The 27,742-nt window shown below is 39.3% G+C and overlaps 1 protein-coding gene across 1 annotated transcript in view; it reads left to right on the top strand.

Moving 5' to 3' along the window:
• The first annotated feature begins 379 nt into the window (after positions 1-379).
• LOC122559738 (protein O-mannosyl-transferase TMTC2) overlaps positions 380-27,742 on the top strand; it is a 181,199-nt gene continuing 153,836 nt past the window's right edge. The window contains exon 1 of the mRNA XM_043709687.2: positions 380-779. Within this exon, the coding sequence (XP_043565622.1) occupies positions 697-779 (83 nt within the window). The 5' untranslated portion in view covers positions 380-696. The remainder of the gene's footprint in view (positions 780-27,742) is intronic.

Here is a 27,742-nt window from a genome sequence, read left to right as displayed (position 1 = left end):
AGCGTGTCCTTGCAAAAGCAGAATGAGCGGAGAATCTCTAACTCTCTTCGACAGCACCGCATCAAGAGTTAACGCTGGGGCATGGCCTGAATCTCACGTTGTCGCATCTTACTTAGAGAAGAGACCCTTTGGCAGGTTAAAGCGCTGCAATTTCATATGGAGAGGAGGGGATTTTTCCCCCCTCGGAGCTAATGCACACGGTGCAGGTGCAGTGTTGCTGAGTGACAGTAGCACAGAGAGTCCGGACGGAGCAGAAGCTGCAGCGGAGCTGCCTGTCTGAAACTGAAATGAAACTGACAGGGGCGGGAGGAGGGGCAGGAGGGGGCGGGGCTATACGCATGCGCCCTATTACCTGCGGGGGTCCCCACACGCGGCTCCGCTCTTACAAGCAGCAACACACACACACACACTCATTCACTGTTTGCAGCCTTTATATATTTATATCCACACACACACACATGAAAAAGCGGATTGCTAAATGTAGCGGACCGATTGCACAGCGAGTCTACGTCCCGGGGCCACCAGCAGCACCTTGCGGTCTGCTGTGAGGTTACAGACTTAAAAAGGGGGGGCCAAAGGAAGAGGAAAAGCAAAACAACAGCTATATATATATATATATATATATATAAACAGCCCGAGGATGCGGATCCATGCCAGCGAGGTGAACAGAGGAATCGATGCGATACTGAAGTAGACATGATTTCTGAATGTGTGTGCAGCGCGGTTGCTATTGCCCTATATCTGAACACACTGCGTGCTGACTTCTGTTACGATGACAGGTAGGTATTGTTCTCTCTTCATACTTTCTGACTGATCGCTTGAAAAACTGCCGCCAGCCTGGGCCGGGACAGTTCCCGCTATCCTGGTCTGAATCGGTATGTGAAGGGATTCCTCTCCCAGGGAAGGGGAATGAGACCGAGGTTGAGGAGAAAACTCTCGGTTGAGTCCCGAGAGTCTGCAGATGCCGTTCCAGTGAAGCTGTGAAATCTGGGCAGGGGGCGGCTGGGGTGGGGGGAGGTGGGGAGAGCGATAAGATAAAGATGGCCCATCCCTGTCCCCCGGTTAGGAGTCAAACTGCACTGGCTCCGAGTACAGAATCCTCCTTTACATTTTTGCATTCACTATGATGACGGAAATCCGCACACTTGCCGAAATTGTTTGACAAATTTAAAAGAGAAATAATTTCCATTTAAATGCATTTATTTTTTTAAAGTGATGTGACCTGGTAAGCAAGGCGTCAGTTGTGTTGTCTAAGAAACTGTGAAGCCTTGTTTAAACCTAACAGTTTTGCTGGTGTTCCATTGGGGGAAACCGCAGTATTGTTGGAAATTGATTAAAAGCGTCCCCACTATTGTGAATCTTGAGTTGAATTCAGTTTCCGGTGACTTAATCTGATTACCATTTAGTGGCTGCCTAATTGGAATATATGTGAAACAATCACGCGTGGGTAAACTTCAGTGTCTAGGGTTTTCACGCTCTATTGAAATTAAACCGACCTAGACCTGACGGTACATTGGCTTGATCGGCTCTCATCAGGCTACTCTGTGAGGTTGGTGCTGCAATGTTTCCTTAAACGGGGGAAAAGAACCGATATTTAGTCAAGTGGGGACATTTTCCCCTGCTTCAGTTTTTAGAGGATTCGTCTGAGAAAGAGAGAGAGAGAGAGAATACTTGGGTATGGAACTGACAAAAGTGAAACCATTGCCAACAGCGAGCGATGCAGGCAGCTCCGGGCAGCTCCAGGCAGCAGCGTGTTGGCGTTGTTTACAGTGAGCTGCTCAGAGATAGGCTCAACCATTCTTTTTTTCTTTACAAAGAAAATGATGGTCAGGGAGTTTACACTAAAATTCTGTGGACTTTGATAGGCTCATTTTATCACGTCGAGTAATAGAATAAATAAGCCAAAGAAATCCATTATTGTCAAAACAGTGTGACCGTCTTCTCTGAGGAGAGAGGCACATCTTGAGTGATTAGAAATTGAAATGACCGGTATGTATCTATGGTCAACCGTTCGACTATTGCAAACAATGGAGAATTTCTTCAAATTAGGTAATAAACCAGCAGGACCTGCTTGATGCACTGTAGTCCGACGAGGTCAAATAGAAAGAACAGGAATGTCAGCTCGGGAGCTGGCCTGAACTTCGCCAAGTACAATAAGCACGTGTGTTTGAAGACAACAGTTCAGTATAACCCCATAGAATGGACTCACCCCAGTCGCCGGCGCTGGGGAACGGTGGTGGGTTTTGTGTGTGTGTGAGAGAGAGAGAGTTCATATACCAGGAGAGTGACTGGCCTTTCGCCAAACTCTCAGCATTTTGAAGACAAGGTGCAAAAATATGGGCCCGGGAACTACTGCGTGGGATCCTGACATATCACTTTAATGTTCACTCTCTGCTGTTGTATTGGCGACATTGATGGGTTTGGAATAAATTTACCCTTTTTACAATAACTCATTTAAAACCAAATGGGTTGACGGTTCCACTGAAATAGCAGAAAGAAGAATTTCAAAGCGGCAGTTAAGTGTTTGTCAGCCGGTATCCCATGGAGTCATTTCAGGACCATGATGTTTTGTCACTTAAGCTTTTGCTGTCAGTACCTCCTGCTGAATATTGTTTTGAATTAACAGTAGGGAAAGTCGGGCACTGGAAGTTTGGACTAAAAGTTAACTGACTTGTTTTCTGTAACTATTTTCGGAAGTTTTATAAAGATGACAGTTCAATTCAGGTAATCAGATACCTCCTGAGGAGTTCTCTTTTTAAGTGGGGTGGGGGGGGGTGGTGGGAGCTGTAATTTTCGTTAGGTAATTTAGGTCACAGTGTTCATCTAACAGTCAAGGGAAAGTGTAGAGAATATTTTTTTCAGACTATGAAAGCTGCGTAAGTAATTTGTAAATAGAATATTGTCCTCGAGCTGACATTCAACAGACCTGTCAAATATTATGAAAAAAGTGAATATGATATATTATAATTGCTTCAAGTCTGTGCTCAAATTTATGACTTCGACTTAACAGTAGACCTTTGTAATTGGTATATTGTATGATACTCATTTGTACAGCCAGACTACAGACTGTTTTCCACTAAAGGTAGACTGTTGTAATAAACCCTGAACTTTAGTTTTATTGTTATGGAGTTTTTAATGGGCATTGCCAACTTACATGTGAAAGTGAAAGAGGTGAATGGTCATATCTTATGCAGCACTGTGAATATTTCACCACAATTCTCTGGTTAAATAATATTTCATATTTCAAAAGATAATCTCTTACATCAGAGTAACACCTGATTTCATATAAAATGAATGCACTTGACAACATATCAATGAAGTGTTACGTTTTCAATTAATTTATGATAGTAATTTAGTCCTATGATTCAAAAGGTGAACATTGGAGAAAAATGCTTTAATTTACATTGGGTGAGACAATGACCTAGGGATTACTGCTGGACTGTTAGTCCAGAGACCGAGGTAATGTTCTGGGGAGCTGGGTTCAAATCCTGCCAAGGCAGATGGTGGAATTTGAATTCGATATGCATCTGAAATTGAGAGCCTAATGATGACCATGAATCCATTGTTGATTGTCAGGAAAAAAAAACATTCTGGTGTCACTAATGTCCTTTAGGGAAGGAAACTGCCATCCTTATCTGGTCTGGTATGTGACTCCAGACCCATAGCAATGTGGTTGACACGTAACAGTTAGGGATAGGCAATAAATGCTGGCCGAGTGAGTGATGCCCTCATCCCGTGAATGAATATAAAAAAAGGTCTGTAGTCTGGCTGTACAAATGAGTATCATACAATATGCTGACAACAAAGATATACTGTTAAGACAAAGTCATGAATTTGAGCACAGAGAGAATTCTGGATTGTTTGAGGTGCCATCTTCCAGATGAAGTGTTTAACTGAGTCCCTGTTAGGTAGATATAAATGGTTTCATGGCATTATTGTAAAAGAGAGCAGGGTGTTTTTCAGTTTTTAAGTTAATATTTATCCTTCAATCAACGCTTAAACAAAAGATGATCGGGTCATTGTCCATGAGTTTATTACGCACATATTTGCATTTGTGTTTATTACATTATAACAGTGCACTTCAGAAACATTTTATTGACTACAAAGTGCTTTGATATATCAGTGATTGTGAAAAATGCCACGTAAATACAAGTCTTATTATGTTTAGTTTTATAAATGTTAAAAAATTAAATACCACCAGATGTTCTATTTCAGTGTTTGACAAGATTTAAGTATTGCCCAGAACAGTGGCAACCCTCTCCCCACCCCTCACCACCCCCCCCCCCCCCCCCCCCCCCCCCCCCCCCCCACAACCACCAGCACCACAGAATTTCGGATGGCACTATATTGAAGCTACTATTCCTAAAATGTTATATGCATCTGGCATATTCAAGTTATGCCATGCATTTCATTATGCCTCACATTGAAATCAGTGACAAAGCAGCTTTGCACTCATTGAATCACAATGAAATTCTGGGTCTGCTACATATTACAAGTTACATTGTCTTCAAATTTTACATGCTGTGAATCTTTGAATATACATACCAATTTGTTCTTTTTGGGTTCATTGTGACAAGCATGGAGAATAGCATTATGGAAATACTCAGAGCTTTGGTTTCCAGGCAGCTTTTTTAATGCACTGAGACAGTAGAAGGCAGTGGCTACATTTGAATTATACACAGGTGATTCAATGGACAGAATGGTGTGGATTTCACAGTCACTGTTGAAGCAATGTCACTTCTTGTTGACCTCAGGAAAGCTGCCCACAAAAAAAACTAGTGACAATAGATTTCTCCTTGCCCAATGTTCATTGGAATCAAATGCAAAGTCAAGGGGGTTTCCAAATGATCAGCAATAGAGATGTTATTTTGGAGGGTAAGCAGACAGTGACATTGAAGTAGTCTGATAGATAGTGTGCCAGGAAGTATAGTACACTGACTTTTTTTCACTTTTGACCAAATTTTATTGTCTCGGGATTTGTCTTCTTAAGAAAGCAGTGGAGGCTGGATCACTGAATAGATAACTGGTTGATTCAGACAAGAAATTCTGGGGTTATGAAGTCATGCATAGAAAGTGGAGTCAAGATCAGAAACAATTCAGCCATGATCTTAATGAATGATTTTGCAGTCTTGATGGGCTAAATGGCCTATTTATGCTCCTGCGTCTTCTAATCTATTCTGACTTTATAAAGAGCCAAGTAAATACATGAAAAAATAAGCACACGATCATGGTAGTAACTGAAATATCATGAACAAACTTTTTGAAAATTAAGTTGTGTGAGCGTTTGATGTCATAATGGAGAAACCTGACATTCCATAAATATATAAATCACTTTTCATAATAGTTTTCAGAACTGTTCCAGAATAATTATGTACTAAGTATGCAGTTAAAACCCCAGTTATGATTCTTCAACAAGATGCATCGCTTTCAATTTTTTTTGACAGTGAGACAGATAGCGTAAGAAGGTAAAGCTTAATCAGTAATTACTACTTAATTGCGGTCTCAGATAGCCTTTAGCAGCACATCCAAGGGGAAAGTATTGAATCAGTGAAGTCAGCTTCTGGATATTTACATTTCCCTGTGCATGGGCAAATTTGCTTCAATTTCAGAGAAGTGTTTACAGCAAATACCGGCAGTTTTGCTCTCATTACTGCCTCAAAATCCAACCTAGGCATATTTTTAGAGGACTGAAGCTATATTACAACTTGTGAGTAGCCCAACCAATCTCAGATGTCCTTGTCTTGCTCTTGGATTTTCAATGTTCTCAAGAGTCAGGCTGGAATCTGATTGGAAAGCATTAAACTGCTGCTTTCACATTGATATATATCCAACACCCTTTGTAACAATGCTGAACTGATAGTATACTGGCATTGATAAATGCCTAAGCTTTATTCTCTTTGTGTTGTAACCTAAAGCCCTCAATTGTAACTTCTTGATAGTTATTCAGAGTATTTTCCTTGTGTGAAGAACTAGTCTCTCTCAATTTGAGGATTAAGCGTGCAAATCTTGTACAACAATCAATCGTGTGCCCATCTCTTGAATTGATAACAGTCCAACTCTTCCCAAAATGCTATTGTTTGCCACAAAGTATTCAACTGACTGTGTGGAGTAGGGCGGCATGGTGGCACAGTGGTTAGCACTGCTGCCTCACAGCGCCAGAGACCCGGGTTCAATTCCCGCCTCAGGCGACTGACTGTGTGGAGTTTGCACGTTCTCCCTGTGTCTGCGTGGGTTTCCTCCGGGTGCTCCGGTTTCCTCCCACAGTCCAAAGATGTGCAGGGTCAGGTGAATTGGCCATGCTAAATTGCCCGTAGTGTTAGGTAAGGGGTAAATGTAGGGGAATGGGTGGGTTTCGCTTCGGTGGGTCGGTGTGGACTTGTTGGGCCGAAGGGCCTGTTTCCACACTGTAATCTAATCTAATCTAAATAGAGGCAAATGGATCCTGCAAGTGAAGACAGTTATTATAAAGTTTGTACAGCCTTATCTATTCATAATGCCGTGGGCAATGTTTTAAATATTTTGCGATTGCAAATTAGGGGTAGTCAGTTAACTTGCTGCTGTTGCCCATAAAGAGCATTTCCTATAATCCTTCTTGTGAAAGACATTCAAATAATGGATTATATGTTTATTTCTTGCAATACTCAACAACTATCCTTGATTTCTGAATCAAGATACTGCTGAAAGTTCCAATCTCTGAAATCTAGGAGCTAAATTTAATTCCTGTCACATATATTATAAATTCAGTTCTTGGATATAATCAAGACATAATAATTTAGCTGTGTAACAATCACAAGACTTGAACAATGCTTTATTTGAAACTGTTTAAGAGACTTACATTCCCCTCTCAAAAGTCTATTCAAAATTACATTGAATAAGATTATTCAGAGACTATTTGGTAACACCTTGTTAACAAGTAAACTGTTCATGATTCCTTACCATTTAATTCTTGTTTTCAATGATGTAATTTTGCACTGCTGGCATGGTAGATTGAATTCTTTTCAGATTAGACTTTATGAAATTAAGCCGGTCATTCAAGCATTTTGAATCAGGGCATATATTGAGTTGTATCAAGCTGCCTACCTGTTTGCATGCTGTAGTTAAGAGTTTGACTAGCATGGAAGAGCAGGTCAGATTCAACAACACGGCCATCTGATTTGTATGAATTTGTATCAAAGACAACTTTAAATTAGAAGTATATATTGAGATGTCTATCAACAGTCTAACAGTGATACAGATTAATTGTTTTAAGGCTGAGCTCAGCATGGAGCTGCAGGCTTCTGAACTATACCAATATGCAATCATTGCTAGGTCACCACATTGTGAAGACATTTGCATTTTGTAAAGCGAGATAATTCTTGGTCATTTGCAGATACATTTTAAGCTGTATTCCATGTGATCTTTGCTAATCTGCAGTAATTGAAATTGTTGATAAAAGAATTAAAGGATAACATTTCTAAAAAGGAGTATTATGATAACACAAAACCTCAACATTTCTTTTTATAATTAAAAGAGTTGTCATATTTAATTGCCACCCATTTAAATTTAAAGTTGAAATCTGGAAATGTGGATATGCTAAAAATATCAGCAAGCTGACAATGTAAACTCCTGTCTGTTCTAGTGACCTATATAGCAAATCATTAGAGAATTATTGCGTGCTAATGCAATATTTTGTTATTCTCAAGCAACAGTTTTTTGGAAGCTTATGTTAAGTGATTTGTTATGTTTCATCTAGATCAGACATCTTGGTAGTAACCTTGGTACTTTGAAGCAAACATTTCAGCCAACAACAGAAATTAGATGGGTGCTTTATCAATATTCCTGTCAGCTGTGATAATACAAGTAGTAAATTTTGACATAATTAGAAAGATTTTGTTATTTTTCTCATTTTCCTTCCGTTTGTGATGCTGTTTCTTCTCTGGTTTCCCAGGTGCTAGAGAAGTCATGCTAAAACATTGACAACATTTCTTCAGATTTAATGCAAATAAATAGCAAAGTCAGTGCATCATTTCCTTTTAAAATTGCCCAACTGAATAGAGGATGAGCAAAATTTGAGAGGTTAGGGATATTTAATACTAAATCAACTGTAATGAATCCAGAGTTGTTGTTTGCTATTGTGCCCAATAAGCAACTTCTATGATTGAACAAACCATTTAGTATATTGTAAATTCTTGATAATAACTACACTCCATTTCCAAAATATGTGAGAAAAATGGTCATGCATCTCACATTAGTCTGTCTTTCCTCTAAACTAGGAATTACTTTTAACATCTGTTTAGAAGTAGACATAATGATGTTTTTAACTAAGATCTCACTTCTTAAGGCAAGGGCTCAACAATCTCTTTAGCCCAAATATTTTTTAAGCAATTACTTGTGAGAGTAATTGGAAATTCCAGCAGGAAAAGTCCATTGAAGAACATATTAAACAGCTCAAGAAGTCTTTTTCATAGTTACATTACTAATTGAGAACCACGCATGTATTAAGAGCTGCTTGGTAATATCATTTAGGAAGGCTGATAAAAGACAGGATGTAACAAATTATGTGTTCAGAATCCTTTCTGTTAAGCTATTTGCAGACCCAAAGTTTATTTATACGAATTAGAAAGATATCTATTATTGGGCACATCAAAGGAACAATTATCTGAATCAAAATGTGTGTAATTCTATTCTTGACTCTTCCAATATCACGTGTTTGGATTTGAAAACAATGATTTTAAAAACCTGAGTAAAATTTGGTTGGTTGAAGTATATAATTATACTTCAACACAGCATTACAACAAAGCAACAGCCAATTTTTTCACTATAACCAAGGCCACTGGTAGCCAGTTTTCATGGAAAAATGCATGGAATGCAATCCCTAAACACTGGTAAAAAATTTGGAATTCTCCATAATACAAACTGAATATAATTTACTGAATGACAGTAATTCAATGGATGGAAACGGGAATGCTACCCAAAAACACCACTTAAAATCCCAGAATCTATCTAACAAAAAGAACTTTGATTTATTCAGTCATTGTATTGTAGCAACCCTTTTCCATAATTATTCCACTCAAGGTACAGAGGAAGACAACTGGAAAGAGACTGCTTGTTCTCAGCTGTTCTTTACAGACCTAATGATTTTAACTGATGTTCCCAGGTGGATTGTTTGGATTCTGGAATAAAATCCACTGGCAATTGCTTTTGAAACAGTGGAACAGAGTAATGGGGATACAGTAGCACGGTAGTGCTCCAAAGAACTTGATGTTCATCAAATCGAGTGTATGATTGGTTATTGAGCTCAATTATCCTTGCACTATCATAGATTATCTCCTCAAGCCCACTTGTTAAGAGGACAAGCTTTTTCTAAAATCTAATTGAACAGGATGTGATTTATACACCTGCCACATTTGTAGTTAAGGAAAGTATTTTGCTTCTGTGAATTATTGATAAAAATGAACTTGACATGACAGTAGTGTTTTTGATCAAGAATCATCTTGTATTCAGACAACTTCTATTATTCATTGGGTCTTAAAGTTAAGGATGTTAATGCTGGATAGGAGCAATCCTGGTTTAAGTGCGACCCAGATATATTCAAAAGAAGTTTCTAAGTTTCTGTCATATTATGTTATTACTGTACTGTCTAAATGTTCTAATTTTGTCCATTCTTGCACTGCTTCTTTCTTAGGACACAGTAAAACTACTAAAGTGACATGGAATGGATCCCCTTTCAGTCTGCTGTGGATTGGGAGCTTATTTACGTGAGCTCATTTGCCCTCTCCAGCAGGGGTAAAATGTCCTGTATCATTATTTTGATATGGAATAGGAAGTCTTCTCTAGTGTCCTGGATGATATTTATCTCTCAAAAGCACCTAAGAACAGGTTATCTGGCCACTATCATATTGCTGTTTGTGTGCCTTTCCTGTGCAGAAATTGGATGACCATTCTCCAACATTACAACAATTGATGAGTTTTCAAAAATACTTTATTTGCTATAAAATACTTCAATGTGTCTTGAGATCCTGAACTCAAATTTTTATGAATATGTCTTTCTTTTACAAATAGACCTACAGAAAGTCCTCTGTGAAGTAATGAAATAGGAAATATGTGAAGGCTAAACATCTTCCACACTTTGACCAGTAATGGTGGAGCTGGTAGATAAACTCCAGTTGGAAAACAAAACGTTAAAATTGACTCATCTGCTTTTGTTCCATAGATTATTCTGTACGGACTTAGTAAAGAATTATTCATTTAGTAGAAGTATCCTAAAAATCAATTTAAGTTGTGATACTAAGTGATCATAATGCGCTATATGTAGGAAGAAATTGCAAATAGAAAATCCAGGCTGCTTCAGGCCTTTGTTTCATATATTTTAGCTTTCAACACTCAAGTTCCAAATTAAAACCAATTCAGACATTTCCAATCCCTTTTACTTGGCCTTAGTCTCAATGAGGGAAGGGCCATAACTTTCAGATGTGAATCCATCAACTATTGAGGTGATGGTTGGAGCCAGGGTATTGAGTACATCGATGGGTGTGGTGCTCAGGTCCACTTCTGGGTCCAGTGCATCCTGAGGAATCAGATATGAATGTGGTTCTGCAGTTAAATTTCAACTGAAGTCATTACAGTAATATTAACATTGGTGCACCTTCTGAAAGACAGCCTTTTTGTTGACTGTGGGTAGTGAAATTCTTGGACAGCCTAATAGTACGTGTGTGTTGCTGCTTATCAGAGCTCATCTTCCGGAGACTCTAGGATTAGCTGTCATACGTTAAGGATAAGGGGTCAACCATTTAGTGGGATGTGGAGCTAAGGAGATGACTATGAAGTTTCCGAATCTTTGGGGCTCTCTAGTGCAGAGGCTTAAGGATACTCAGTCATCAACTACATTCAAGTTTGAGATTGATTGTGTTTTGGGAATTAAGTGAATCAAGAATGGGACAGCAGGGTCAAAGAAAAGATGGGCTTGCATTTATAGTGCATCTTTCAAAGTTAGCAAATATCCCAAACTGTTTTGCAACCATTGAGGAACAATCATTATTGTAATGTAGGAAATAGAGTAGACTGCTTGTACACAGCATATAACACAGCAATGATGATCAGATAATCTGTTGTTGCTTGAGGGATAAGTAATGAATATTTATTATCCCAGAACACCAGGTATATAATTCAGTGGTTCTTTTATGCCCACCAAGAGACACCTCCAACAGTATAGCAACACTGAATTTAATTCTGTGTCCAAATTTTGGTTGGGAATTAAACCATAAACATTTTGACTTGTAGGTAATTGCATTACTAACTGAGCAACAGCTGATGCCCTAATTCAGTTGGTTAAGGTAGAAGATCAACTTTGATGTCATTGAATGGTGGAGAAGGGTCAAGTAGCTAAATGGCCTATGCCTACTCCAAATTTGTATGTTTTCAAATCCCATTTTATGTGAGCTGCTGGTCACCAATATTTGCCCAAATTGGTTTCACTTATACCCTTAACAATTGCATCATCCCAATTTACAAAATAATGAATATTTTGCCATGAGAAAAGCACGAGAATGACTAAGTTAGGGCTAAGTTAATCGGACTTTCTTATGTGTACTTTAGCACATTTGACAATGTCAAAGAACACTTTTTTGTCTCTTTCAATGGAGATGTGACAAAGATTTTGAAATGCTCTATACTGTCGATATATTTGTACAAGAATGATGATTTGAAGAGAATTTACAGTACTAAGGCTCACAACTTGACAATGAAAATTGGTGCAATTTTGGCATGATTAAAGTTTTAAACTTCATTATTACCTTGCACGGCAATTTGCATTGTGTTTGTTCCTATCAGCTTTGCATTTTACAGTTGCTGACTGTATATCAAGTCATCATATGGTTGCTCTCTCATTAGAGAGACACAACTGGTGGTGATTTAACCAGAGGGCCACCATGTCTCAGGTGAGGGGAGAGGTTGAGAGTTCTTCATTGCAACCTCAGCTGGTGTGGAGATTGAACCCATGTTGTTGGTATCACACTGCTTCACAAATCAACCATCCAGTCAACTGAATTAAACCAACCCCCAACCATAGCACAAATGAACTGGAATTAAATGGTTTCATTGTATAATTGTGTAACTCCTGATGCATCTTTAATTTGTTAAAACAAAGTGAAGTGATTCAACCTTGAAGAGTTAAAATTTCCAATCTTCTATATTGTGGTTTTCATTTAGGCATGGGTAAAACCAGAATTTAAGAAGGAATCTTATTGATGTGAATGATGCTGGGTGCAGTGATGGAAGTAAAAGTGATTAGTAGAGGAAAATAAAACGTCTACTTATAGGATACCTTTAAGTGAAATAACTAAATTAAATTATATTTGTTTTGTTAGCTAAAGGAAAATTCTTAGGATGGAAGGCATTGTTCTTGATTTAATTTCATACCCATTGTATTTATAATGTAATGCAGTTAAAAGGATGAGGGCAAAGGAGTTTGAAAGCAGAAGATTAAAGGTGTTGGAAAAAGCTCACACCTGCACAATCTGGCAGAACTTGCACCATCGTGGTTAATTGGCCAGGAAGTTTTATTTTGATGGTTGAATAAAATTAAGGTAACTTTAGAATTGTTTTGGAGACTGCAACTGCCAATCTACCACTGTGTCGTATTTTACAGCACAGAAGCAGACCATTCAGCCCAACTAGTTGATGTTATCCTGTATGTTGCACATGAGCCCCTTCCATTTTCTTAAACTTAAACAACAACTTATCCTTCTACTTCTGTCTCCTTTATGCATTAATCTAATATTCCCTTAGAGCATTGTATTCTGTTACATTGGATAAGAAAGAATGGATATTTTACCAGCATCAAAACATATTATACGGAATCCAGATAATGAACATGTGAATGATAGAGACTAGTTCTTCAAGTGGGCTGTCCATTTTGAGGTCCAAGCCTTTCAAAAACATTTTTACAAGTGCTCCACTGTATACTACCAACTGGGTAGTGGGTAGGTAGATTTAAGTTTGATGATATTGTAAACCTTGGGATGGGTGGATTGGTAGATGGAAGGGAGAATCTGAGCTAGAAATATCCCATAATTCTTTGACTACTTAGCTGTTCTGATCTCTTTGACTGTTCCACCAGATTTTACTAAGGAAAGACAGGATAGTGCAAAATACTATTGTTAAACTTGCATTGACATCCTGTGTATGGGACCTTGTTGTACATAGATTCGCAAGGTTCCCGTCTGCTTATACTTACTTATCTTTATATTTTGTTATATAATTACTTAGATTACTATTACATTATATATATAGTTGACTGTTAGACTGACAAACAGGTTGATTATCAACTGAATGCACAGACAGTAAGATGGGTACCTTTCATTCCAGAGTTTCACATATTGTATTGTCATTTAGCTGTCTCAAAGGCTGCAATCTGTGCAATAATGCAGCATTCACCTTTTTCTCCTTGAAGATAGGAAATGAGTTCTGATCAATATAAGCAAGGATATACGCCAATCTTTATACATTGAGATAACGTTTTGGTGGATGTACTACATGACCAGATCAAGTCCTTATATAATTACTAATTTTGTAGAGAATGTTAGATGATCTGCGCTGTAAACAATATTGTAGTATCTTTTCACAAACTCACATATTTGAACAAAGAGAAAAGAAATCCAACGCTTTGTCCTGATTCAAGTTGGGTTAAGTGTCCGTATGCAAGTTGATCATGCTCTGGCACCATTTTCTCAATTTTTTCAAAAACGCATTATGCACATGTGGTTGAATGGTCAGAGAATGTGATAAGAGAAATATGTGGATCTGTCTTACAAACATACAAGCTACTGGGGAGGATAAACCATTGCTTTGTCGGGTGGCTTATAGATTTGAAATAATTACCTAAAAATCTTATCAAGTAGCTTTGCATTTAATATTTCTTTGTTTCACTGTATGTGATGTGTATTCTGCAATATCACTCGATTGAGAATAATGAGGAAAGGAATATTCTATTTCCTTCACACATCTTCGAAGGTGCGGTGTGGGGACCAGTCTTGCATAAAATTTGTTGAGGAACACCAAACAAGCAGAAAATGATAGTTAATATACCAACAATTATTGCTGCGGTCATAACTTTGATTTTTCTCACAAAAGGAAATCTGGTGAAATTGTCAGTCATCAGGTATCGCCACCTGCTTGGTACTGTACTGACAAGTCAGTCTTGATTCTTTTGCTCATGTACTGGAGTAGGAATTGAATCCAGAAGTTTTTGCTTCACAGATGAGAGTGTTACCAACTAATCATGAGCTGACAAATTTTGATTACAAACTCTAACACTAGGTTTTAAGATAAGAAACCTAAATTAGGTACAAAAGTTCCTCATTTCCTTTTTTTTATATATAAGTTTTCAATGCATTTGATTCCCAACGCCCTTCCCCCAAGTCCGTCCTCCCTACCTTTTATATTAGCCTGCTTGGCACACCCTCCTCATTCCTGAAGAAGGGCTTATGCCCGAAACGTCGATTCTCCTTCTCCTTTGATGCTGCCTGACCTGCTGCGCTTTTCCAGCAACACATTTTTAAGCTATTATACATGTCTGCCGAGACGAGTACAGGAGGCCTGTTTCTCCTACCTGTGCTACTTAGAATCATCCAACACAATAGGTGCATTAGTATTAACTCATTTTTTCGTCATTATTCTGCACCTCTGTGTCTCTGCTTTGTGCCACTCCGGACAGCTTGGCTGGATTGAAAATCCTTACATAAACAATCACAAAATAAATTTCATATGTTTCGATTCTGTGGTGCAACATGTCAGTGTGCTAATGCAATGTGGCACCAGGCTAGTTACTTGATTACTTTCTTGAACTAAACAGTTGAATTGATTTGATAATTTAATATGGACCATTGAGCTAACTTCATACACAAAATAAAGAAAGTACAGACTATAGTAGGATTAAAAAAATTTCAAAATTACAGAATCAAAATTCTACCTCTAATTTAGCACCTTAGACTGATTAATTATACAATGATTAATAGAGAAAGCTAAATATTCAGTAAGCTCAATAACCAAAGATATATCTTTTTTGTCTCACTCCAGCTAGGTATTGTTTGACTTTTGGGACTTTAAATTTATCACCGATTCTGCCACTCATGCAGTCATTTGGAGACCTTTACGTTAGGCGTGTGGCACACTTTAGTGCTTAACTTTATGTTTAGCAGCTACATCATCTATTAGTTTAAGTGACATTATCATGGCAGACAGTCGTCGTCAACAATTACTCGCTAATGAGTATAATTGACGACCTAACAAATTCCATATCACTGGTCATGGGTTCTGTGAGCATGAGCCTGATGCTAGAGCTGCAGCTCTGACAAAAGCTTTGGTAGGTATCTCCAAAACGTGAATGTGGTCCTTGGCCTTAAGAGCATTGGCATTCCTTTCTCCGGTTCCTTTTCCATACTTCCTCTTGCTCACAGATGTTCTTGAAGAATTGTGTCCCTTTGTAGAGGAGTCTCCTCTAAGTCAGTTTCTTTTGAATGAGGGTCTCCCATTCATCGACATCTATGTTGCAATTCTTGAGGGACACTTTCAGGGAGGTAATTCCTTTGTCCTCATCTCATTTGAATACATTCCTTAAGTTAGGTGAAGAAGATTTGCTTTGGCAGTTGGAATTCAAACATCCTAAGAGTGTGGCTGGCCTAGAGTTGGTTTCAGATGATCATGGCCTCCACTAGTGTTATTAGCTATTCCAAGGATGCTGAGGTTAGTACACCTGTCCTCCCAGCTCTCAAAGTCTTAAAGGGTTTCTGCTTCAACCTAAAATTAAGGTTAATTATGCTGAGATTTTTGTTTTGTTATTGCACCGTTGCATCTGTGCAATTTGTTTTGTCCCATTCATGAGGAATTTGTCTTGCACTATCATCTGACTTCAATATTTCTGCATATAAGCATCCTTAATCTAGGATTGCGGCACCATAAGTACAATTAGATTAATATTGTTTCTCTAGTAGTAATGGAACTTTGGACTTACTGTACTTTTACTAATCACATAAAATATTAATAGTATCTTATTAAAAGGCCACAAAATCAAATTTTGCAATAGCTAAATCTATGTAATGACATTATAACATGTTGCAACCAAGTTTTTAAATAATTATTATTGTTAGTGTCTTGTATGTGAAATACATACATGAAGTCTGCATTCTAATTGTTTCCATGGAAAGTACTCATCATAGCATTAAGACTATTATTCCATATGGTGTCTAGACAGTAATTGCATAAAGTCCTTCGTGATTTTCTTTCCCCCCATTTTAGACACAGCATTTTGGATATTCTGTATTGCTTTTGGAAGTTCTCTCAAAGAAATGATCAGAAAACCTATGTTCTTCCTACATACCCTTGATTAGAGCTTAATGCTGCAACTACCACAATGACGATATTTGGTCATTTAAGTTGGGAATTGATATGCTGGAGGAAACATATACTCTTATGGTTTTGGAGGTTGATTTATTTTCAAATGCATTTCTGTACAGGCAGAGGGGGTTGCAAATTATGGGTATCATTTTGCATAAAAATATAAGTTAGACTTGTGTGTTTTATGAAAATTTTTGTATAATTTTGAACAAAGCTGTCAAAACAGATCTGTTCACTTCTTTACAGTCAGGTCCTGCTGATGCCACAATCAAAAGTAAATCAGGCTTCTTACCAAATCAACTGATTGCACTGATTCTTTAAAGAACACCATTTCCTCAAACCCACCGTCTGCAGATTGGAAAGCTTGTGGTTTTACAAAACACTAGGGTTGGTCTTCGTTTGAAATTTCGAGCAGGCTGCTGATAGTATCATGACTTTTTTTTAAATCAAGAAAGTGCATGTACACTCACTGCATTAAAATAGAATATCTGAACACTATGAGATGAATCGCTTTGGGAGGATGTTTGCAAAACAAAAATATTGTTTAATTCCAAATCTGGGTCAATTCAAGTTAACTTTCTCCTCACACGCCATAAAGGCCAACTGCCTTTGGGACAGTGACTTAAAAACCTTGGTGTTCATTATATATTCTTTGATTTTCAGATACTGAGGCTAGTGATTATTGTTTATGGCATTAGCATTAAATATTTCTATTATGTTATTTCCCATGCTATTTTTATGCAGATATTAGCCTGTTAAGATGAAATAACTCAGTGTCTCTCTTTAAAATAACAAAGGTAAAAGATATATAAATTAAAGATCTAAAGTATGTATTCACTATTATTACTGATGGTAATATCCACTCATGGAGAAAGTGAGGTCTGCAGATGCTGGAGATCAAAGTTGAAACTTTATTGCTGGAACAGCACAGCAGGCCCTGAAGGGCCTGTGCCCGAAACGTCGAATCTCCTGTTCCCTGGATGCTGCCTGACCTGCTGTGCTGTTCCAGCAATAAAGTTTCAACTAATATCCACTCATAACTATGTAAAGAAGCATTGAATAAAGTGGTTGCTCAACTCATCAGACAAGTTTCTTCTGTAGATAATCTAAACCTATTCTAAAATGGAATCTACACGATCCATCAAAACCACTCAGTTAAACACTTTACTACATCTGTCAAACGACTTTAATGAGATTTGAGCTGATTACTGAGGTGATTCTCAGGTCTCTGTTAAATATTATTGTGCTTTGGTTCTTCATTACAATGCATCATCATCTGTTCTGCTGATTAACATCTCAGACCTAAGAATATTGTGATTTTTAAAAAGGAATTCATTACTTTCGATAATTTATTATAACTGTATTTCACTTTCTAAGTTTGGAGTTATCCTTTAAAAACTCAATTTGCTCTACTCGTTTATGCAAGTACTTCTCCAAGAATTTTTTTTTAATCTTCAAGAAGTTTGAGCTCTGTTAGCAGGAGGCTAAGTCCAATTTTCACCACTGTACATGCTATTTTGAGAAGGTTTGCTTAGTCTAATTTTGTTTTATAAAGCACAAAATCATTCGGACAAATTAAATTCTGATGGAGTCCACCAAGCTAAGAGAAGGCCTTTAAGAGAATTCTTCCCAGTTCCAAGGTTATTTTACAATAAAATAGTGGCTCGATGGCATTATTAACAAAGCTCTTCAATAGGATCGAATTGAATCTTTAGGAACCATTGTTCTGGTGCTTGAACAAAAACAGAAAATAGAAATTGCTGGAAAGCTCAGCAGGTCTGGCAGCATCTGTGGAGAGAAATCAGAATTAATGTTTTGGGTTGATTGACCCTTCTGCTTCACATCAGCCATTCAAATGTTTACTCGATTTACTTTACAGTGCTTTCAACACTAGAACACTAAATAAAAGAAAGCATAGTACTGCAGAAGTTGAGTTTTTCCAGCAATTTCTATTTTTGATGTTGATTGAAGTCTGCATTGCCTGAGTTACGTCTACCTGATCATTTTAAGCCATTTTCATTGGACTTGATACATGCACTGCGAAAAACAAATAGCCCAGAGTATGTCCATCCCCATGATTGATTTATATAGCGCCTTTTGTCTAAGAAAGTCTTCTGTACCTTACAGAGGAGAGAATGCACTTAGCTGTGGCAGAACTGTTAGGAGACTTGACCAATAACAAGTTTAAAAAGATAGGTTTTGATAACGCTACTAAAGTGAGACAAAAATATAATTGAAGCAAAGTTACATGAGTGGCCATTCACCCATTTGAACATCCTTTACGTACAAGGTCTGATCTATAACTCAACTTTATTTTATTTCTATTGCACCATACCCCTTGATAGCCTTATTGAAATACATCCATTGAACTCAATATTGATCATTTTGACAAGTTCACTGATCATATTCGTTTTAATGAAGAGAATTTCAGATTTTCATTACCCTCTGGGTGAAAAAAGTGCTTCCTCATTTGACTGCTGAGTAGCTAACCTAAATTTGAAGACTATTGCCCTTTGCCCTAGTGCACACTCTCTCACCAGAGATACTGAGAAATTGTGACTATTTCATTTCAAACACCATAATTAGATCACCGCTTATAAATTCACAAAAATACAAATTAACTTGATGCAATCTAACCTCATAACCTCTTTAAGCCTTTCTAACAGTCAAATTAATTTCTGCTGTGCTCCCTTGAAAAGGCAAATTATCTTTCCTGCAATTCACTGCCCAACACTAAATGCAATACTCGACATGCGACTTGATCAGAACCAAAGCAAAAGGATTTGTTATAAATAAAATAAAGAACTGCATTTGAACTAAAAACAGAAATTGTTGGAGAAACTCAGTGGGTCTGATTGCATCTGTGGAGAGAAAGTAGAGTTAATGTTTTGAGTCCAAGTAACAGAATCTGAATCAGTTCTACAGAAAGGTCACTGGACTCAAAATGTTAATTCTGTTTCCTCCTCACAGGTGCAGAATCGAAAACTGTTGTGCTGGAAAAGCACAGCAAGTCAGGCAGCATCTGAGGAGCAGGAGAATCGATGTGTCAGGCATAAGCCCTTCATCAGGATGCTGCCTGACCTGCTGTGCTTTTCCAGTGCCACACTTTTCGACTCTGATCTCCAGCATCTGCTGTCTTCACTTTCTCCTCTTCACAGATGCAGCCAGACCTATTGAGTATCTCCAGCAATTTCAGTGCTATTTCAAAAGTATTTGAGGAGAAGTTTCAGAGAATAGGATAAGATGATTGAAATTTTTTCTCGTTGATGGGCGGAGCAAGAAGGGTGGAGAGAGGGGGAGAATGACGGAGCAGGGACATAGATCCAACAGGGCATCAAATTTGAAAATCTGCCAGTTTAGCTGGAATGTAGGGATAAAGGAGTTTGTAAAGATAGGAAGACATGTTTGGCAGCTTGGACAAAACATTGATTTCTGTGTCTAATTATGTAAAGAATGTTGCATTTTAAAACTTGTGTGGTTTCTATTAAATACTGTACCATCCTGGGGCAAAATTGTGAATTGTGGGCACACAACCCTATTCCCTCATGAAAAGTTCTATACAGGGACCAATGTGCTGCACTCACGCATGCAGCTGTTCTGTGCCTGTGTTTGACCAAGACTAGCAGCTGGCTTTTGGATGGTGTGCTACCCCCTGCCATCTCCATGCCCTATGGGCATATTGCAAATCATCTGGATTGAAAAATAATTTCAGACAATCTGAATCATAAGCCTGCTTAATGATGCTCAGTAGGAAATAAAGCCTTGAAAGATTGTTAAAGAAGTCTGGAAATCATTATTAGCCAATCAAGCAACAGTAGTTATTTCTTATTAGAGAATAATAGTGGCTAACATAAAAAAAGGAACTCAGAAACATTTTAAAGATGTATACGTAGTCACAGAAAGGGTGGGGCTAAAGACGGTGCAAAGACATCAGCTGCAAAGGCAGAACGGTTGAGATGCTAAATAATTACTTTGTATTTATCTTCACGAGAAATGAAGATGTTAGTAATGTCGCTGTAAAAGAGGAAATGGTAGTGGAACTGCATAGAATAAAACAAATTAAGAAGATGTATTGTCACTTTTCAATGTAGAACTTCTCTAGATGGGATGCATCTAAGGCTGTTGTGGGAAGTAAGAATGGGAATTGTGACTTGCAGGCTTCCAATCCTGCTTGGATAATGCAGTGGTGTTGCAGGATTGGAGAATTGCAAACATTATGTCCCTGTTGGAAAAAGAGGAAAACAGTTAAGGGACATAACTGCATGTAAGTCAAGCATTAACATTAGAACAGCAATCCGTTGCATAATGAATTAACAGTTGGACATACGTGGGCTTAGTAAAAACAACTAATATTTGACTAACTGATTAAGTTCTTCTGTAAAATAGAGAGTTGATGAGGGCAGTCTTTGTGGAAGTTTCAAAGTCATTTGACAAGGAATGACATAATGCACTTCTTAACAAAATTTTAGCCCATGGGTGGAATTTTCTCGTCCTGGAGGTGGTGAGCCTGAGGTGGGCTGGAAACCTAGTTAGATGAGATGGTGGTATCTCAGAATCTCACCATCTTCCTGCCTTTATTAGACATTAGGGTCAAGGTGGACCTTCCCACCCCAAAGCCAAGTGAGCCCCTTTAGTGGTCAAAATAAATTGAATTGAATTGAATTTATTGTCACGTGTACCGAGGCACAGTGAAAAGCTTTGTCTTGCAAGCAATACGGGCATATCACTTAGTTAAGTAGCATAGATAAGTAAATAATAAGTAAACAGCGGCAAAAACAAAAACACAGGTAAAGGCGTATGTTAAGAGTTTGTGAGTCCAATCAGTATTCTCACAACAGTAGGATAGAAACTGTTTTAAACCAACTGGTGCGTGTGTTCAGGCTTCTCCCTGATGGTAGAGGTTGTAGAAAAACATTGCCAGGATGGGATGGATCTTTGAGAATGCTGGCGGCCTTTCCTTGACGGAGGGCCTGGTAGATGGATTCTATAGATGGGAGGTTGGCCTTTGTGATTGTCTGGGCGGAGTTCACCACTCGCTGTAACCGTCTCCAAACTTGAATTGTACTTTTGCCATACCAGGTAGTGATACATCCAGACAGAATGCTCTCGATGGTGCACCTGTAAAAGTTAGCAAGGGTATTTGCCATCATGCCAAATTTCCTCAGCTGCCTGAAGAAGAAGAGATGTTGTTGGGCCTTTGTAACCAGTGTGTCCACATGAAGAGTCCAAGAAAGCTTATTGCTGATAACCACTCCCAGAACTTGACACTCTCCATTCGTTCCATCTCTATGCTGTTAATGTGTAGGGGGGCATGAATAACGTCCCGCCGAAAGTCAATAATGAGTTCCTTGGCTTTGCCGGCATTGAGAGCTAGGTTGTTCTCAGTGCATCATTTTTCCAGGTCTTCCACCTCCTGTCTGTAGTTTGTTTCGTTGCCATCTGAGATTTCATCAACTATGGAGCTCTATTTTGGTCCAAACTATAGTCTCAATTATGGATCGGTATTGGTCCTTAGCCATCTTAAAGGCTCTATGAAGGTCCTTGGATTCCTTATATTTGAGTGGGTCTCCTGATCTGAAGGCCTCAAGCCTGGTTTTGAGCAGGTTCTGTATGTCCTGATTCATCCAGGGTTTCCTGCTGGGGAACACCCAGATAGACTTCCTTGGTATGCAGTCCTCCATATACTTGCTGATAAAGTCTGTGATGGTGGTGGCATACTCAACCAAGGTACCTGTGGACTGTTTGAACATGGCCCAGTCAGCTGATTCCAGACAGAACCGGAGTTGATCCTCTGCCTTATTCGACCAGCACTGGACCTGTATCCACGAGGGGGTCTCCTGCTTGAGCTTTTGCCTGTAGAAGAAACACGGCATTGTTCCAAAATGAGGGCGGGGGATGGAGCAGTAGGCATCTTTCACAGTGGTGTAGCAGTGGTCTAAAATGTAAATAATATTCAGTGAAGGATGAGAACATGTCAGCCCACCTGGCTGGTAAGCCAGTGTAGCTGAGCTATCAATTTTGGGGCTGGCTCCTCAATCTGCATGAATCCATTCACACCATTGAGGGACTGGATGTAGGGCAGGGATGGTGGCTGCTTCATGCCATTCCCCTGTCTTGACCTGCTACTCATTGATCTCCTTTTCCCACCTCACCTAACCCCAGAACCCCACTCCCAAACTAAAAGCATTTATCTGAAGACCTGATTCCTGGGTTTTGGATGTCCTTCTGGCCGTAAGCATGACCCTCACAGGGATGCTGCTGAGTGTGAGATTTGCTGGCGTCAGATTGGCTGGCAGTTCTTGATAGAGGGCATTTCCACTTCTGGGGTCTGTTCCCTGCTGCTATCTAAACAGTCTCACTGAAGGATGCTGTGGCGTACTTGCTGTAAAAATCAGGCCTTGCCACCTTTTCAACAAATGCGTGATATACCCAATGACTCCATAAGATCCCAGCCCACAGAACTAAAGAGATTACTGCTGAACAATTGTCTAAGGAACAGAAAGCAGACTGGAGTTGTGAATGGTTGTTTCTCAGTCTGGAATAAGAATGCAGAAGTGTTCTTTGAGGATCAGTGTTTGAACCACAGTTTTTTTTGATCTCCATAATGACCGGGATCCAGGCATACAAGACTTATATTTAAAGTTGGCAGATGACCTGGAATTCAGAAATATGTAAACATTGTCAAGGGTAGTCACTACATTCAGGAGCATATAGACTGGAGAAATGGGCACGTGGCAGATCAAATTGAATGCAGAATATAGGACAAATCCAGAAAGACTAAATGAATTGAGGACAAGAGAGACCTGGAACTCTGTGCACACAAATGTTTGAAGGTGGCAGAACAAGTTGCGAAGGCTGTTCCACAAAGAAACACATGGCTGAATCTTATGTTGCTTTGGCTCGGCTGCAGTTGTGTTGAGACTTTTTTGAGGATTGTTTGCTGCAAAACCTGATGCATTTTCTCATTGTAACTTACAAAACTAGCCTCATTAACCAGCTACCCTGAAATTATGGTATTCGGCTCATCTGATCTGTCCCCATTGTTTTGTACACCATTCCCTGAACAATTTGCTACCGTCAGAATATTCTGAAATCGACTGCCTTCCCTGGCACTAGAGCCATTTTTGAACCAGACAACCATTGGATAGAGCTGCACAGTACAAAACAATTGCGCTGGATCTGGGATACAAGGGGAATCTGGTGCCTCACATCGTAGGTAAGAAGCTGGACTCCCTGCTGGATAGGGTGGTACACAACTGGGATGTACTCTTCCCTCAAAACTAGCAGGGGAGGTCATGGCACCAGGTCATGCCAACCTGGTTTAAGGTTGCCTGGGTAGGTGTTGTCTCATGTTGTCTGAAAGAAAGCTCAGCAATGTAGGAAGAAGCTTAAAGATCTCCTTGACTCTGCTAGTGTAAGTGCAGTCACCTTCTCTCTGATACCTCGCACTCAGCTTACCCACATGCCACCAAGGTTCATGCTCTACCAGTCTCAGTAATGCCAGCAACATCATCCCGTTCTGGCTCTCACCTACCCAACCCATGATGCCATTACCCTACATGACGTTTGTGTGGTCTCTCTGGACACCTTCCCACCAACAGGTAACAGGTGTGCCACACACTTTAATTTCTCATAATACCTACTTCTCTTTCATTCCAATAGGAAACAGCCCAAAATAAGGCAGAAAGAGTTAAGCCCACCATTTGACTACTCACCATTCAGCTCCTTACCCCTTTTGTCAAGATCATTCTGACACTGACTGCCGTGAGTGGCTGACTGACAGTGTCCATACATCTGAACTGGTGTCAGAGGCTAGCCTTGACTTACTGTGCTGTGAATCTTTGAGCAAAGATTATCTCCCTTTACTTAACTAAGGCCTTCTAACAACCATGACAAGCTTTCTGGGAGTTTCTGTCATGTGCACAAACTGGAGATAATAGAGTTGTTCTCCTTGGAACGGAGAAGACAAAGAGCAAATTGGATAGAGGTATTAAGAATTATGAATTGAACTAATAGCACAAATCAGGAGAAAATGTTTCCAGTGGCAGAAGAGGAGGTAACCAGAGGATTTAAGATGATTGGCAAAAAAACACCAGCAAATGTGATAAAACAATATTTAAAGCAATTTTATTGTGATTTGAATTCATGGTCTGAAAAAATTGTGGAAACCGATTCAATAGTAACATTCAAAAGAGAGTTGGATAAGTACTTGAAATAAAATATTTGCATGACTATGGAGAAAGAACAGGGCATTTATTGTAGTGCTACCAAAAAGGTCAGCACAAACACAGTGGACTAATGAAACAAAAACAGAAATGGCTGGAAATGCTCAGCAGGTCTGGCAGCATCTATGGAGAGAAATCAGAGTTAATGTTTCGGGTCCAGTGACCCCTCCTCAGAACTGATGGTAGCTAGGAAAACTGAAAACAACAAATGCTGGAGATCACATCGGGTCAGACGGCATCCATGGAGAGCGAGCAAGCTAACATTTGAAAGCATTGGTTTTTATGTAGAAGATAGAGTGGGGGGGAAGGAGTTAAGGAGTCAGTGATAGATGGAGATAGGACCCAAGCAGAGAGCAGAACAGTTGAACTGACAGAGAAGTGGGGCAACACTTTTCATTTGAGGGATTGAGAAAAGCTATGGTGTCCAAAGACTGAAATTTTGTCTAGGTTGCAGTGCAAGACTTGTGTTATTTTATTGTAGGGATAACTACAGGAATTGAGAGTCAGATAAAGCAGAACAAATATCGTATTCTTCAAAAATATAGCTCCTAAAATGAACCAAGTACATAAATAGAGCCATCAATGAACAGATTAATCTTATGGAGTGGCTAAAGACGGTACAGCTTTTATTTCTATTGAATACTGCTGCAAATTAATCTTTATTTCGGCTGCACAGCATAAATTGATTCAAACAAATGCAGTGCCTCATTCCTAGGTTGTCAGGTCAAGTTACTGCCTGAATCTTAATAAATTGGCATTGCATGTCTCTCTTTAAGCCGCAAGCGCAATCATCCTGGTCAACGAGAGAGAGAAAAAGAGAGTTGCATTGCATAAAATATGAATCTTCTACAGGATCAAATGAAAAGCACATAATAAAGCTTATTTTAACATGGTTGTGAATTACTTCCTGGTAATTCATTATTAAAGGTCATACATGCTGAGCGTAATATCCCAGTTGTCATATGCAGAAACATGCAGGACCCACATGCATATTTTCACAAAAACTGGGAGAAAAATGTTATTCTTCAAAAATCCCCAAATTCATGACTGAAACCATATATTTCAAATATGTAATTTCTGGAAAGGCAATTTTGATAGAGTCAAACTGTAAGTGGCAACCAAGCAGGCCAGAGTTTAATTGTGATACTTAGTAATTCTTATGGTCAAATTACTAAACCATATAATATTAAAGTTTGGTATAGTGTTAAGCAGCTGAAGAAAATGTATGATACTGAGCAGATAAAAGACAATTTGGTAAATTGAGAGCAACATGTCAGGTTCAAAGAATAACAAGAATGACAGTATGTTTCAAATCTAGCCAGAGCTGTCTCTATCACTTCAAGAAACTGGCAAATGGCCCAGAAGAAGGTCCCTGCTTCAATAAAAGCACAAAAGCAAGAAATGATGATTCTTGTAAAACAGTTCAAGCACAATATTTATGCAAATGAGGGAAGATTATAAAAGCTATAAATAAAAAAAACCTTGGCACAGTGTGGTATCTGCAAATGTCTGGCTGGTGAGGTTACTGGAAGTTTAAAAAAGCAGGATTGTTTTATATGCTGTATATCACGATCTTGATGGGAGTAAATAAGACACAATAGGAAGGAATTTCCATGAACCATGTGTCTTAATCCTTCATTGTTCTTGTGGGTGGAATCTTACGGATGTCTGGTTGACATGGACTATGGTGAAACGTGTGACAGAAATCAGATTAGAAATCTGGTGAGGCCTACCTTATTGTCAAGGTCATTTCACTCCATCCTTTCTCCTTTTTTGCAAGTGAAATAGCGAGACTCTTGCTAGGCAATGGTGAGATGATGCCAGTTGATGGGGGTTAACACTTGTTAGCAGCTAGCATTGAAAGGCTGTAGAAGGGACACTGTGCACAGGACAGGCAGCCAGCTTGTAGAGTAGACAATGCTGTGCCTCAGGCATATAAGCAAAATACTGCGGACATTGGATATCTGAAGCAAACACACTGATATGACTTTTGTTTGGAACTGAAGAAAAGCCATACTGGACTGAAAACATTAGCTCTCTTTCTAGCTTCAAAGATGCTGTCAGTCCTAAGTTTCTCTACCCCTTGAATAAAGGCAAAATACTCCAGATGCTAGAAATCTGAAATCAATAAGAGAATGATGGAGAAACTCAGCAGGTCTGGCAGCATTTGGGGTGAGAGAAACAGAGTTAACATTCTGAGTCTAGTATGACTCTTCTTCAGGACAGAAACTAAGAATTCTTATGGGAATAATCCTCACTAAGTCCATAAAGGCAGCCAGAAGTCAGTAAGTCAAGGGCAGCCTCTGGTATGACTCCAGGGGATTGGCCACAGTCAATCCCCTGGAGCCTGGTTCATTTACGCCCTTTAGAGAAGGAAACTGTAATCCTTACCTAGTCTGGCCTACATGTGACTCCAAACCCACAGCAATGTGGTTGTCTCTTAACTGCCTTCTGGGCAATTAGGGATGGTCAACAAATGCTGCAAAGCCTCTGCCGGACAACTCTTTGACAACTGTAGCTTTGTGCATAGAGTAAGCCAAACACTGGGATGTTGAATAAGGAGGGACAAAGGTTTCACCATCCCATGTGCACACATTGCTTTCTCTGTTTCCAGATGGTACAGTAGGCTCTCAGCTGAGAGTTCCATCCATGGAGGCTTGCCTGTGGCCATGACATGCTGCTGCTTGGTGTGAAGGTGTGTTTTACACCTATACACAGAGACTAACAAGAACCAGGAGTGCGGTCAAGGTTCTCCTCCTGTCACCGTGCACTTGGTCTTGAGGATCGGTGCTGTGGTAATGGACTGCAGTTGTGTGCAGCTTTCCAAAGAGCTGTGCATGACTCTCAATGGCAGCTGCCAGCCTGTCCATGGAGGCTTCCAGATGGTCGCAAGATTCCCTACACTGATGTAGCTTCTGGCAAATGAAGGCCATTACATCCCAGATACCTGGGATTGTTCCTCCCTGTGTTTATGGATGGTGTCCTTGATCGCTGATACCATAGAGTCCTCTCCTGTCTGTGCTGAGCAGGTGCCCGCACTCTGGCAACCCCCAAGTGCCAGTGGCCTAGGGCCTTTCTTCCTCAGCCAGCGGCAGAACTGTCACGGCGAGATGCCACTAGAAAATGGACCCATGCTCCTATGTCTA

The sequence above is a fragment of the Chiloscyllium plagiosum genome, unplaced genomic scaffold (genome assembly GCF_037043375.1).
Source record: "Chiloscyllium plagiosum isolate Xiang-an unplaced genomic scaffold, Cpla_swu_hap1 HiC_scaffold_19, whole genome shotgun sequence".
In the NCBI taxonomy this organism is placed as follows: Eukaryota; Metazoa; Chordata; class Chondrichthyes; order Orectolobiformes; family Hemiscylliidae; genus Chiloscyllium; species Chiloscyllium plagiosum.
This window is presented reverse-complemented; position numbering and strand designations above follow the sequence as displayed.